Genomic DNA, 13,932 nt, shown 5'->3' with positions numbered 1-13,932 from the left:
TTTGTCGAAGATTAGTTGACCATAGATTTGAGGGTCTATTTCTGGGCTCTCTATTCTGTTCCATTGATCTATGTGTCTGTTTTTGTGCCAGTACCATGCTGTCTTGATGATGACAGCTTTGTAATAGAGCTTGAAGTCCGGAATTGTGATGCCACCAACGTTGGCTTTCTTTTTCAATATCCCTTTGGCTATTCGAGGTCTTTTCTGGTTCCATATAAATTTTAGCATTATTTGTTCCATTTCTTTGAAAAAGATGGATGGTACTTTGATAGGAATTGCATTAAATGTGTAGATTGCTTTAGGTAGCATAGACATTTTCACAATATTTATTCTTCCAATCCAGGAGCATGGAACATTTTTCCATTTGTTTGTGTCTTCCTCAATTTCTTTCATGAGAACTTTATAGTTTTCTGAGTATAGATTCTGTGTCTCTTTGGTTAGGTTTATTCCTAGGTATCTTATGGTTTTGGATGCAATTGTGAATGGGATTGACTCCTTAATATCTCTTTCTTCTGTCTTGCTGTTGGTGTAGAGAAATGCAACTGATTTCTGTGCATTGATTTTATATCCTGACACTTTACTGAATTCCTGTATAAGTTCTAGCAGTTTTGGAGTGGAGTCTTTTGGGTTTTCCACATATAGTATCATATCATCTGCGAAGAGTGATAATTTGACTTCTTCTTTGCCGATTTGGATGCCTTTAATTTCCTTTTGTTGTCTGATTGCTGAGGCTAGGACCTCTAGTACGATGTTGAATAGCAGTGGTGATAATGGACATCCCTGCCGTGTTCCTGACCTTAGCGGAAAAGCTTTCAGTTTTTCTCCATTGAGAATGATATTTGCGGTGGGTTTTTCATAGATGGCTTTGATGATATTGAGGTATGTGCCCTCTATCCCTACACTTTGAAGAGTTTTGATCAGGAAGGGATGTTGTACTTTGTCAAATGCTTTTTCAGCATCTATTGAGAGTATCATATGGTTCTTGTTCTTTCTTTTATTGATGTGTTGTATCACATTGACTGATTTGCGGATGTTGAACCAACCTTGCAGCCCTGGAATAAATCCCACTTGGTCGTGGTGAATAATCTTTTTAATGTACTGTTGAATCCTATTGGCTAGTATTTTGTTGAGTATTTTCGCATCTGTGTTCATCAAGGGTATCGGTCTATAGCTCTCTTTTTTGGTGGGATCCTTGTCTGGTTTTGGGATCAAGGTGATGCTGGCCTCATAAAATGAGTTTGGAAGTTTTCCTTCCATTTCTATTTTTTGGAACAGTTTCAGGAGAATAGGAATTAGTTCTTCTTTAAATGTTTGGTAGAATTCCCCCGGGAAGCCGTCTGGCCCTGGGCTTTTGTTTGTTTGGAGATTTTTAATGACTGTTTCAATCTCCTTACTGGTTATGGGTCTGTTCAGGCTTTCTATTTCTTCCTGGTTCAGTTGTGGTAGTTTATATGTTTCTAGGAATGCATCCATTTCTTCCAGATTGTCAAATTTATTGCCGTAGAGTTGCTCATAGTATGTTCTTATAATAGTTTGTATTTCTTTGGTGTTAGTTGTGATCTCTCCTCTTTCATTCATGATTTTATTTATTTGGGTCCTTTCTCTTTTCTTTTTGATAAGTCGGGCCAGGGGTTTATCAATTTTATTAATTCTTTCAAAGAACCAGCTCCTAGTTTCGTTGATTTGTTCTATTGTTTTTTTGGTTTCTATTTCATTGATTTCTGCTCTGATCTTTATGATTTCTCTTCTCCTGCTGGGCTTAGGGTTTCTTTCTTGTTCTTTCTCCAGCTCCTTTAGGTGTAGGGTTAGGTTGTGTACCTGAGACCTTTCTTGTTTCTTGAGAAAGGCTTGTACCGCTATATATTTTCCTCTCAGGACTGCCTTTGTTGTGTCCCACAGATTTTGAACCGTTGTATTTTCATTATCATTTGTTTCCATGATTTTTTTCAATTCTTCTTTAATTTCCCGGTTGACCCATTCATTCTTTAGAAGGATACTGTTTAGTCTCCATGTATTTGGGTTCTTTCCAAACTTCCTTTTGTGGTTGAGTTCTAGCTTTAGAGCATTGTGGTCTGAAAATATGCAGGGAATGATCCCAATCTTTTGATACCGGTTGAGTCCTGATTTAGGACCGAGGATGTGATCTATTCTGGAGAATGTTCCATGTGCACTAGAGAAGAATGTGTATTCTGTTGCTTTGGGATGAAATATTCTGAATATATCTGTGATGTCCATCTGGTCCAGTGTGTCGTTTAAGGCCTTTATTTCCTTGCTGATCTTTTGCTTGGATGACCTGTCCATTTCAGTGAGGGGAGTGTTAAAGTCCCCTACTATTATTGTATTATTGTTGATGTGTTTCTTTGATTTTGTTATTAATTGGTTTATATAGTTGGCTGCTCCCACATTGGGGGCATAGATATTTAAAATTGTTAAATCTTCTTGTTGGACAGACCCTTTGAGTATGATATAGTGTCCTTCCTCATCTCTTATTATAGTCTTTGGCTTAAAATCTAATTGATCTGATATAAGGATTGCCACTCCTGCTTTCTTCTGATGTCCATTAGCATGGTAAATTCTTTTCCACCCCCTCACTTTAAATCTGGAGGTGTCTTCGGGCTTAAAATGTGTTTCTTGGAGGCAACATATAGATGGGTTTTGTTTTTTTATCCATTCTGATACCCTGTGTCTTTTGACAGGGGCATTTAGCCCATTCACATTCAGGGTAACTATTGAGAGATATGAATTTAGTGCCATTGTATTGCCTGTAAGGTGACTGTTACTGTATAGGTCTCTGTTCCTTTCTGATCTACCACTTGTAGGCTCTCTCTTTGCTTAGAGGACCCCTTTCAATATTTCCTGTAGAGCTGGTTTGGTATTTGCAAATTCTTTCAGTTGTTGTTTGTCCTGGAAGCTTTTAATCTCTCCTTCTATTTTCAATGATAGCCTAGCTGGATATAGTATTCTTGGCTGCATGTTTTTCTCGTTTAGTGCTCTGAAAATATCATGCCAGCTCTTTCTGGCCTGCCAGGTCTCTGTGGATAAGTCAGCTGCCAATCTAATATTTTTACCATTGTATGTTACAGACTTCTTTTCCCGGGCTGCTTTCAGGATTTTCTCTTTGTCATTGAGACTTGTAAATTTTACTATTAGGTGACGGGGTGTGGGCCTATTCTTATTGATTTTGAGGGGCATTCTCTGAACCTCCTGAATTTTGATGCTCGTTCCCTTTGCCATATTGGGGAAATTCTCCCCAATAATTCTCTCCAGTATACCTTCTGCTCCCCTCTCACTTTCTTCTTCTTCTGGAATCCCAATTATTCTAATGTTGTTTCGTCTTATGGTGTCACTTATCTCTCGAATTCTCCCCTCGTGGTCCAGTAGCTGTTTGTCCCTCTTTTGCTCAGCTTCTTTATTCTCTGTCATTTGGTCTTCTATATCACTAATTCTTTCTTCTGCCTCATTTATCCTAGCAGTTAGAGCCTCCATTTTTGATTGCACCTCATTAATAGCTTTTTTGATTTCAACTTGGTTAGATTTTAGTTCTTTTATTTCTCCAGAAAGGGCTTTTATATCTCTCGAGAGGGTTTCTCTCATATCTTCCATGCCTTTTTCGAGCCCGGCTAGAACCTTGAGAATTGTCATTCTGAACTCTAGATCTGACATATTACCGATGTCTGTATTGATTAGGTCCCTAGCCTTCGGTACTGCCTCTTGTTCTTTTTTTTGTGTTGAATTTTTCCGTCTTGTCATTTTGTCCAGATAAGAGTAAATGAAGGGGCAAGTAAAATACTAAAAGGGTGGCAACAACCCCAGGAAAATATGCTTTAACCAAATTAGAAGAGATCCAAAATCGTGAGTGGGGAGAAAGGGGATAAAAAGAGGTTCAAAAAGGAAGAAAGAAAAAAGAAAAAAAAAAAAGAAAAGAAAAGAATATTTTTAAAGAAAGAAAACACCTTTCAGAAAGTGGTTGTTTTTCTGTTTCCAGAATTGCTGTTCTTCTTCTCTTCGATCTGCCGATGGATTTTCAGGTGTTTGCAATCTTTAGATAAGCTATCTAGCTGATCTCCGGCTAGCTGAAGCAGTCTCAGCTTGCTACTTCTCCGCCATCTTGACTCCTCCAGTCTAATGGCTTCTTCAAGAAGGTAGTTACTGGGGGCACCTGGGTGGCTCAGTGGGTTAAGCCTCTGCCTTCGGCTCAGGTCATGATCTCAGGGTCCTGGAATTGAGCCCTGCATCGGGCTCTCTGCTCAGCAGGGAGCCTGCTTCCCCCTCTCTCTGTGCCTGCCTCTCTGCCTACCTGTGATCGCTCTCTGTCAAATAAATATTTAAAAAAAAAAAAAAAAGAAGAAGGTGGTTGCTGATCATTACATTCTTGAGGCCAGAAAACTGATTTTGAGTCTACTGCAATAACTGCCATACAAGATGTCAGTGTTGACTAATTACATGAGAGAACAGCTACCCAAAGTAACAGCACCCACTTAGGAGGAGGGCCCTATTGGAACACCACATGGCTTCCTTCAGGTTCCAGAAGGTTAGGTAAAGCTTTGCTTCCAGATAGATTGGGAAGCATAAATTCTGTGCCCAAGGCAACAGAATGAAATTCAGTTAGTAAAATTCTCCACTTGGATCTTTAAGGAGATAAGTCCCAGCCCTGCCCTGGGATGGCAGAGAGCACACTCACAATCATGAAAGTGTAGAGTGGAGGGGATATGACTTTGCAGCATAAGTTTAAAAAAAAAAATAGATTGAGGCTGCTTTCGCATAGACTGTACCCCATAGACCAAGCTAACCTTACGCTTTGGGGGTGCAAAGGCCTGTGCATGTACTCTCTCCATATTTACAGTTCCATGGACTTCTTACTGCAGAACTGCCATTAGCATCTTTATATTGTTCCCAGGGTCAGTCCCCCATTGCTGCTTTGGTCTACAAGTTGAGATTAATTTTCCTAAGATTATAACAATAGTATGTGTGTCTTACTCCAGCCCCATCACATGTGAATGGAATATTCAGGTGCTTGGGAGTGACACTTGCTATCTTCCAAGACCTGCCCTTCCCTTTCCTCTTGAGCCTTACCTGGTTTCCTCCTCCAGTGCTGAGCTGGGTGCTAGCTAGAGGCAGACCAGGGCCTCTGTGTGCCAGCCTTGCTTTCCTTTGACCCTGCCTGAAATGCAATTCATTCGACTTTTCACTGTGATGGAAGTTAGAAAGCTTTCACCTGCTGGAAGCTGGTTTAGCTCCTCCATTATAGAAACTTTCATTCTAGGGGTATTAATTCTGTTTTATGGGGATGGACTAGCTCCTACACTGGGGTTCAAGTTCTTTGAAGCAATGACTGTGTTAAGCATCTTTGCTTTCCGCTCTGGGTCACTTTGGACCTAATCATAACAACAGCTCACTAAAGAAGGATGTTGGCACATACCCTGAGCTTCCTGTTCCTTGAGACTCGTGGTGCCCCCGTCTGGGCCTGGCCAGGGCAGCCCTGTTGAAGAAGCCATGGGATCCTTTCATTTTTCCCCTACTCTGTTCTTGATTTTTCCAAACTCTGCCCTGACTCTTTTCTCCTTCCATTTGCTGTAAGTTTTCCCACTTAGACTGCGCTTGCTTTTCCTTCCTGTCTAGTCTAACCCACCTGCTCGCATACGAAGCCCACTCACTGTCGCTCTTTTCTGCCTTCCTCTCCTCACCCATCTTTCTCGAATACGATTTTCTCTTCTAGCCCCCTTTCCTCTGTCAGCCTCAGGAATGGAGAGTGGCAATGCTAGCAGAAAGGTTTTGACAAATGGAGGTGAACGTGGACTCTGAATGGAAGGGTCAACCATAGTGGGGCCTTTCAAAGCAGATGAAAGCTTTTGCCTTGTTTTGTTTCTGTTCAGAAGGATCTCGGACTAAATCCTCAGTCTGCCACATGGAAATAACTGAGTGAGACGGCTTCTATCTAATCAAATTACTGTATTCAAACATTTGAAACTGTTTTAGGATCAAGAAAACATAGGTTGACATGAAACCCTGTGGTAGCTAAGGTTGGGAAGACATTCTGTACTGTAGTATGTATGCGTTGATACATTTCATACACTTATGCTGTGGGTTACAGTCTAGCTTCTTCTTTCAGCATCAAACTATTTTAATCCTACTTATAATTCCAATGAATGCTGGATTTCCTCTCCAGCTTGTTCAGCTAGCTTAAAGGGTAGATACCATCCACAACCCTGGTTACTGAAACACTATTCAGAAATCATAACTAGCAACTCAAAAGAGAGCTCAGTTTCACAAGATGAGATTTGATGCCGTGAAGCAACCCTCTCCAAAATTTGCCAGAGACCTTGTGAGTCTTAAAATATCCTCTGTTTCCTACCAGCCAGTTCTGGCAGCTTGAGAACTATTCTTGCAAATAATGACAAATATTTTACCAACTCACAACATGTTGCTTTTTGTTTTGGTATTAATTTTGTTTGTTCATATTTTTAACTAGGAAAGTTAGTATAATAACGCGATGGTCATCCAATAAATCTCAGGGAAAGGATTACTCTCCTATTGAATGTTTTAGCATATGTTTCTTGAACACTGGCTATGTACAAGTTATTACATTGAATGTTTTTGGTAATGAAAATATGACTTGAACTTGATGTTTAACCACAAGAATTCAAAGAACAGAGACATTATAATGCAGCAAGTGCCATGTAATACTTGCTAAAATGCACTGAGAAATGAGGGCTCGGGTGGGATTTGCTGAGTGAGTCAAGGAAGGCTTTCTAAAGGAAGTGGGATATGAGTTTTGATGACTAGCCAGATGTTAATGTGTGCAATGTGGTACGGAGGGTAAGGGGCAATCTAGATAGTGAGACATTATTAACAAAGTCTCAGAAATAGTACAGTATGAAGTACAGGGAACATCGTAAGGTTTTTGTTTTATGTAAATGAAAGGGAGCAGTTAGAGATAAAACTAAATCCCTTGGGTCTGAAATCCCCCATTTAACTCTGCTAGGTAATGGGGAATGTTTTATCCATTATTCCACTCTTTAAACCGTTTCAGAGCTGTGTTTGAGGATAATTAATCAGATAATTAATCTGTCCTCAGTGTAAAAGCTTGACTGGAGGAAGAGAAATTGGAGTTTGGAAGGCTAGCTGGGAGGTTATTATAATAGTCTAGTAAGAGGTACTGCGAGCTGCGCTGGGCTAGGAGGGGTGGGATTGGGATGGAGGATAGAACTGAGAGACACCAGGCAGTGAACATTCCTAGGATTTAGAATCTGATGAGAAGACGAGGGGGAAAAAAGGGAGGAGCCAAAGATAATTATGAAGATCCAAACCTAAGAAGTGACACCCTTAAGGAAGGCAAACAAGTCAGACAGTCCTGGGGGAAGGTGGGTTCAGCTTTGCTAGTGGTGCATGAATGTACATGTGCTCCCCAATGGTTCACCATTGGGAACTCAGCGAGAGTCTGAAAGACTGGCTTGCGATTCACTAGCACAGACGTAATGGTGGCAAGTGTAGGAGTGGATATGAACGCCAAGGGAGGGTCTAAAGAGAAGATGGCCAATGATAGGCCTCTCAGGAGAAGGTGGTCTATGTGTAGGGGAGGGAAGATGAGTCAAGATTGAAGTGGTCAGTGAGGTCAGAGAAGAGCCAGACTTAGAATCATGAAAGACTGGAGAAGAGAGTTTCAAGCAAGGAGGGGCCAGGAATGTTCATGGACACAAAGAACTAAGGAGGTTGAGAATGGAACAGGAGAAATGAAATGTGGGAGTTAAGAGTTTACTGGTTACTGTCACAAGAGTGGATTTTATAGTGTACGTTGCTAGAATCTATTCTCTTTGTAAGTCTAGGTTTTGATGGTTTGGGGCCTATTGTCCCATTTCTTTAAAATAACAGAAATAATAAGATAGCATGTGTGTGTTTGTGTGACAGAGAGAGAGCGAGAGAGTGAGCGGGCACCTTGTGACCTGGGACTGTTTTACATAAGTGAAAGATTGTTTAAGTAAAATAAACCTTGAACTCACGTTTCCTTAATAATAGAAATACCAATTTATCTGATTGGAGATACCAATTTAGCTGATGAAGGAAATCCCCAGGATTTTACATTACTCAATAAGCAAAACTTCTACTCAAACTATGTCAATTAAAAATATACTGTTCTGCCCTTTTTCATTATATGAAACAGCAACAGCAAGAACATAGAAACAATTGTTGAACAGATGAGCATGTCCCAGGACGTGTTAGATTATCATCTTGTTTCCTTCTTTTCAGAGCAAAAGACTGAGCTATGATAGCAACCGGTGGTGTGATAACCGGCCTGGCTGCCTTGAAAAGGCAAGACTCTGCCAGGTCACAGCATCATGTCAGCCTCAGCCCCTCGCCTACTGCCCACGAGAAGAAACCGGTCAGGCGGCGGCCTCAGGCCGATGTCGTAGTCGTTCGAGGCAAAATCCGGCTTTATTCCCCATCCGGTTTCTTCCTCATTTTGGGAGTGCTTATCTCCATTGTAGGAATTGCAATGGCAGTCCTTGGATATTGGCCCCAAAAAGGACATTTTATTGATGCTGAGACGACACTGTCAACCAACGAGACTCAGGTCATTCGGAACCAAGGTGGCGTGGTGGTCCGCTTCTTTGAGCAACATTTACATTCTGATAAAATGAAAATGCTTGGCCCTTTCACCATGGGGATTGGCATTTTCATATTCATTTGTGCCAACGCCATTCTCCATGAGAACCGGGACAAAGAAACCAAAATCATACACATGAGGGATATCTATTCCACAGTTATCGACATCCACACACTGAGAATCAAGGAGCAAAAGCATATGAATGGCATCTACAATCTCCCATTGATGGGAGACACAGAAGTAAAACAGAATGGGAGCTCCTGTGCCTCGAGACTGGCCGCAAATACCATTGCCTCTTTTTCGGGTTTTAGGAGCAGTTTTCGGATGGACAGCTCTGTCGAGGAGGATGAGTTTGCACTAAACGAAAATAAGAGTTTGGGGCATCTCATGCCCCCTTTGCTTTCAGACAGCTCCGTCTCCGTCTTTGGCCTCTATCCACCTCCCTCCAAGACGACTGATGATAAGACCAGCGGCCCTAAGAAATGTGAAACCAAATCAATTGTGTCATCGTCCATCAGTGCTTTTACATTGCCTGTGATCAAACTTAATAACTGTGTTATTGATGAGCCCAGTATAGATAACATCACTGAAGATGCTGAGAACCTCAAAAGTAGGTCAAGGAATTTGTCGATGGATTCACTCGTGGTCCCTGTGCCCAATGCCAATGAGTCCTTCCAGCCAGTCAGCACCGTGTTCCCAAGGAATAATTCCATTGGGGAGTCGTTGTCGAGCCAATACAAGTCTTCTGTGGCCCTTGGACCCGGGGCTGGACAGCTCTTGTCTCCTGGGGCTGCTAGAAGACAGTTTGGGTCCAACACTTCTTTACATTTGCTCTCGTCACATTCAAAATCCTTAGACTTAGACAGGGGTCCCTCCACCCTAACTGTTCAGGCAGAACAACGGAAACACCCCAGTTGGCCTCGGTTGGATCGAAGCAACAGCAAAGGATACATGAAACTAGAGAATAAAGAGGACCCCATGGAGAGGCTGCTTGTACCCCAAGCTGCGATCAAAAAAGACTTTACCAATAAGGAGAAGCTTCTCATGATTTCAAGATCCCATAACAATTTGAGTTTTGAACATGATGAATTCTTGAGTAACAACCTAAAGCGGGGAACTTCTGAAACGAGGTTTTAATGTTCAAAAATATATCATTTTACAAGGCTATATATTTTAAAACTATTTTCACTCACTAGTGTTTCCCTGTTAAAGTATGGATCATACGCATTTTTTATCAAACGGTTTGTAGTGGGTTAGACCTGGTTGCTTAATTCTGTGGCGGCGATGGCTGTATGTTCAGGTTACTTATGATCATAGGACTTTCTCTGATCACCCGTGATTTTATATTCTCCCTTCTTTTGAAAATGTATCTCTTCTATCAATATGCACACAGAACACTTCCATCTGTACTAAAGCTCCCTTTCTTTACTTTTAAATTCTCTCATTGATGGTCATCTGTATAGGATGAATTGTCCAGAGTACAAATTTTCTAAACAACTGCTTTTTTAAAAAAAATAAAAAATCAATTAAATTATTTAAAAGGAGAAAGATCTAGTTCCTGGGTGAGCTAAATAATTTGGACTGGTGAAATTGGTCTAGTTCCATGTGAGCTGATTGATAGGAATTATTTAATTTCGTTGTGGTTAGTACCCTGAGCTCTGGGACTCTTTTTTCATTATTTGTTCTATTTTAGTGTTATTTTATCAAGAAACCATGTATTCAAGAACCATGGCTGAGAGTGCCAGGTATTCTTAGGAGTAAATATCAAAATGCTATTAGCTATAACTTTAGATATTCAGAATCAAAATTTATCTGCATCTAACTTGAAAAAGGAATGAACCAATTTAGTTTGTAGGAGTGCTATCTTGAAATAATTATATACATGAAGAAGATGTTGATTAGTCACAAAAATACGCTATGGGTTAGTTAACGCTAACTAGTCTCCATATCTTTCCTAGCTATCTTTTTTATCATCCAGCATCCATTCATTCCCACATCCTTCTTTTCCCTCGAGATTTTTCAGATCCTGTTCTTTGGAAAACAACAGCTAACCTTGACTTTTCTTTTTATCTTTGTGTATCACTAGCTTGGTGATTCAAGGAAATTTAGTCCTTGACAAATTGCCTTGAAATTTGTCTTGTGCTGGAAAGCCTTATGAAGACCCCAAAGACTTTCTTATGGTGTAATACATTTTGGGGATTGTAACTCTCAATTATTGAAGATAACAAATACGAAAATGAATGTTTCCATTAGAAAATGTTCATGTTTCCCATTAAGGTAACATTTAATTGTAAGAACTGTTTAATGGAATACTCAGGAAATTTTACAGGTTCTTGCTAATGCCTAAATGTTACTGAGCATCAGTATTATTGCAGCTATTGTGGAAAAGGAGAAGGAAGATAAATTTCTGTGCGTAGCTCCCCACAATTCCATCTTGTGATGGCATCATGACATTGAGTCAATGTTACTTGTTAGAACACCAAGCTTGTATACTGTAATAGAGTAGACTCAATATTTTACTATAAAGCATTTAATAAACTTCTGTTCTTATTAGAAATTTGTGCTCTGCCTAAATTTGCTATCATTTTTTAAATATGCAATTCTGTTTAAAGTATTGTTTTTCAAACTTTTGAAATATATTCTGCTGAAGACTTCTGATACTCCAGTATATGTATTGGGTTCTGTGGCTTTCTTATTTTGCTCCTATTAAAGAGCTAGGTCTACCCACCTATTGAATTAGACCATTTCCATATTTGTTCTTGTGTGATTATTAATTTTACATGTCGACTACACTAAGGCATGCCCAGATTTCTAGGTGTGTTTATAAGGGTATTTACAGAAGAGAGTCACATCTGAATCCGTCAGCTGGTCACCAGTGCAGACGGACATCATCTAATCTGTCGAGGGATTGAATAGAACAAAAAGAAGAAGGGCAGGTCTGTTCTTTGTGTTTGAGCTGAGACATCTGTCTTCCTGCCTTCAGACATTGGTACTCCTGTTTCTTGGGCCTTTGGAATTGGACTGAGGTTTATTCCACTGACTTCCCTGGTTCTTAGGCCTTCAGGTTGGGGGTGAAACTACACCACTACCTCTCCTGGGCCTCTCTAGTTTGCAGTTGGCAGATCATGGGATTTCTTGGCCTCCACAATTATGTGAGCTAATGTTTCATAATAAATGTCTCTATATTTATCTATCCATCTCTCTCTATCTATCTATCCTATTGGTTCACTTTTTCTGGAGAACCCTGACTAGTAAACTTGGGATCACTCACTTAAAATTTCATTGGCTTTCAGGAAAATAACTAGGTATATAGCACCTAGCAAATGTCAGATGCTCCCAAGTTTGAAAACAGTTACTCTAAACACCCCTGCATAACTGTGAATGTTATCTTATGTAGCAAAACAAACAAACAAACAAAAACCACAAAAAAACCCAAAAAACAAAAACAACAATAATAAAACAAACACTTGTAACCCTAACTAAATGAAGGATGTTGAGATGGGGGAGATTATCCTGTATTATTCAGGTGGGTCCCATGTGATTACAAGTGTCCTCATGAGAAGGAGACTAAGAAAGAGTTGGCTACAGAGGAAATGATGTGATCACACCAGAGAGAAAACTGAAGATGCCAAGATCCTTGCTTTGAAGATGGAGGGAGGAGTCACAAGCCAACAAATGGAGGAACAAAGCTCTACACACTGGAAAAAGCAGGGAAATGGACTCTCCCTTTAGAGCCTCTGCAGGAAGCAGTCCTGCTGACACCTTGACTCAAGCACAGTGAGACTGATTGGATTTCTGGCCTCCACAACTGTAAATGAGTAAGTATATGCTATGTTAATCCACTAACTCCATGTATTTTGTTACAGCAGCCACAGGGAACTAATATATTCCCCCAAACAAAAGGAGTTTTTTCAGAGAAGTGAGCCAGTTGTCAGCAGACTACTAAGCAGGGTGAAAGGCACCCATCCCAGGTGATGGCAGGTGGCCCAAAGTTAATGTATGATCAACATAAAATTTATTTTGACATTGATAATGTAAGTATAATAATTTAGACAAAAGAAGTAGAGCTGCTTTGAAGCAGGAAATATTGACTTTGGGAGATAATAAAAAATAAATGGCCAATAGACACATGAAAAAATGCTCAACATAACTAATTACAGAATTGCAAATCAAAACCACAATGAAATAACACCTTCCACCTGTCAAATTGACTAATATCAAAAAGACAAAAACCAAAACAAAACAAAAACAGATGTTGGCAAGGATGTGGAGACTATACACTGTTGGTAGGAATGTAAATTGGTACACACACTGTGGAAAACAGTATGGAAGTTCCTCAAAAGGGTAATAATGGAAGTTCCATAAAATCTAGTAATTCCACGTCTGGGTTTTTAATCTGAGGAATATGAAAACACTAATTCAAAAAGATGTATGCACCCCTGTGTTTATTGCAGCATATTCACAAGAGCCAAGATATGGAAGCAACTGAGATGTCCATTGATAGATAAATGAATAAAAATGATGTGGTATGTATACACAATGGATTATGACTTGGCTATAAAAGAGAAAGGAGTCTGTCATTTGTGACAACATGGATGGACCTAGAAGGTATTATCCTATATGAGTAAGTTGGACAGAAAAAGGCAAATAATACATGATTTCATTTATATGTAGCATCTAAAAAACAAAACCAATGAAGAAATAAGCAAGAAAGCAAAAACAAAAAACAAAAAACAAAAAAACCCAGAAACAGACTCATAAATAAAGAGAACAGACTAGTGGTTGCCAGAAGGGAGGGATGAAGAGATGGGGAAAATAGGGGGAGAGTATTAAGAGGTACAAACACACACTCTGTCTCTCTCTCTTTCTCTCTCTCTCTCTATATATATATTCCCATATTTGGGTAAGAGAATATCCTAAACTCTTGGCTTCAAAGCAGCTACCAATTGTAAAAGTTTTCATCGTCAAATTAGTGTTTCTGTTCATGTAATTTTAGAAGAAGCAGTGGTAATATCAGTAAAAAGGAAACTTTTTTAGCCCAGCTTTGAAGCAAAATGGATATTGTACTAGCAAAGAACAGTGTACTAAAGATAAATTTTTAGTTCATTGCTTTAGCAAGTTCAAATTTAACCCTCTTTATTTTATGGAAACATACCATGAATGACTAAAAGAAGTAAAATAAGTTTTTTTAAAAAAATCCATCAATTTACCAAAACTTTACCTACAGTGTTTTAAATATGAAAGTCTTGGCTTGCCCCATGATACACATCCAACCTCTGTGGTCTTCAGATTGTTCAAAGATCTTAAGCACTCTTCTCCAAGTAGCAGCC

The 13,932-nt window shown here is 39.7% G+C and overlaps 1 protein-coding gene across 3 annotated transcripts in view; it reads left to right on the top strand.

The window, feature by feature from the left end:
* TMEM200A (transmembrane protein 200A) overlaps positions 1-11,359 on the top strand; it is an 85,898-nt gene extending 74,539 nt beyond the window's left edge. For all 3 annotated transcript variants that reach the window (XM_059177564.1, XM_059177565.1, XM_059177568.1), the window contains one exon: positions 8,245-11,359. In XM_059177564.1, coding sequence (XP_059033547.1) covers positions 8,261-9,739 — 1,479 coding nt within the window. In that variant the 5' untranslated portion in view covers positions 8,245-8,260 and the 3' untranslated portion in view covers positions 9,740-11,359. The remainder of the gene's footprint in view (positions 1-8,244) is intronic.
* Positions 11,360-13,932: the final 2,573 nt, after the last annotated feature.

The sequence above is a fragment of the Mustela lutreola genome, chromosome 6 (genome assembly GCF_030435805.1).
Source record: "Mustela lutreola isolate mMusLut2 chromosome 6, mMusLut2.pri, whole genome shotgun sequence".
NCBI lineage: Eukaryota > Metazoa > Chordata > Mammalia > Carnivora > Mustelidae > Mustela > Mustela lutreola.
This window is presented reverse-complemented; position numbering and strand designations above follow the sequence as displayed.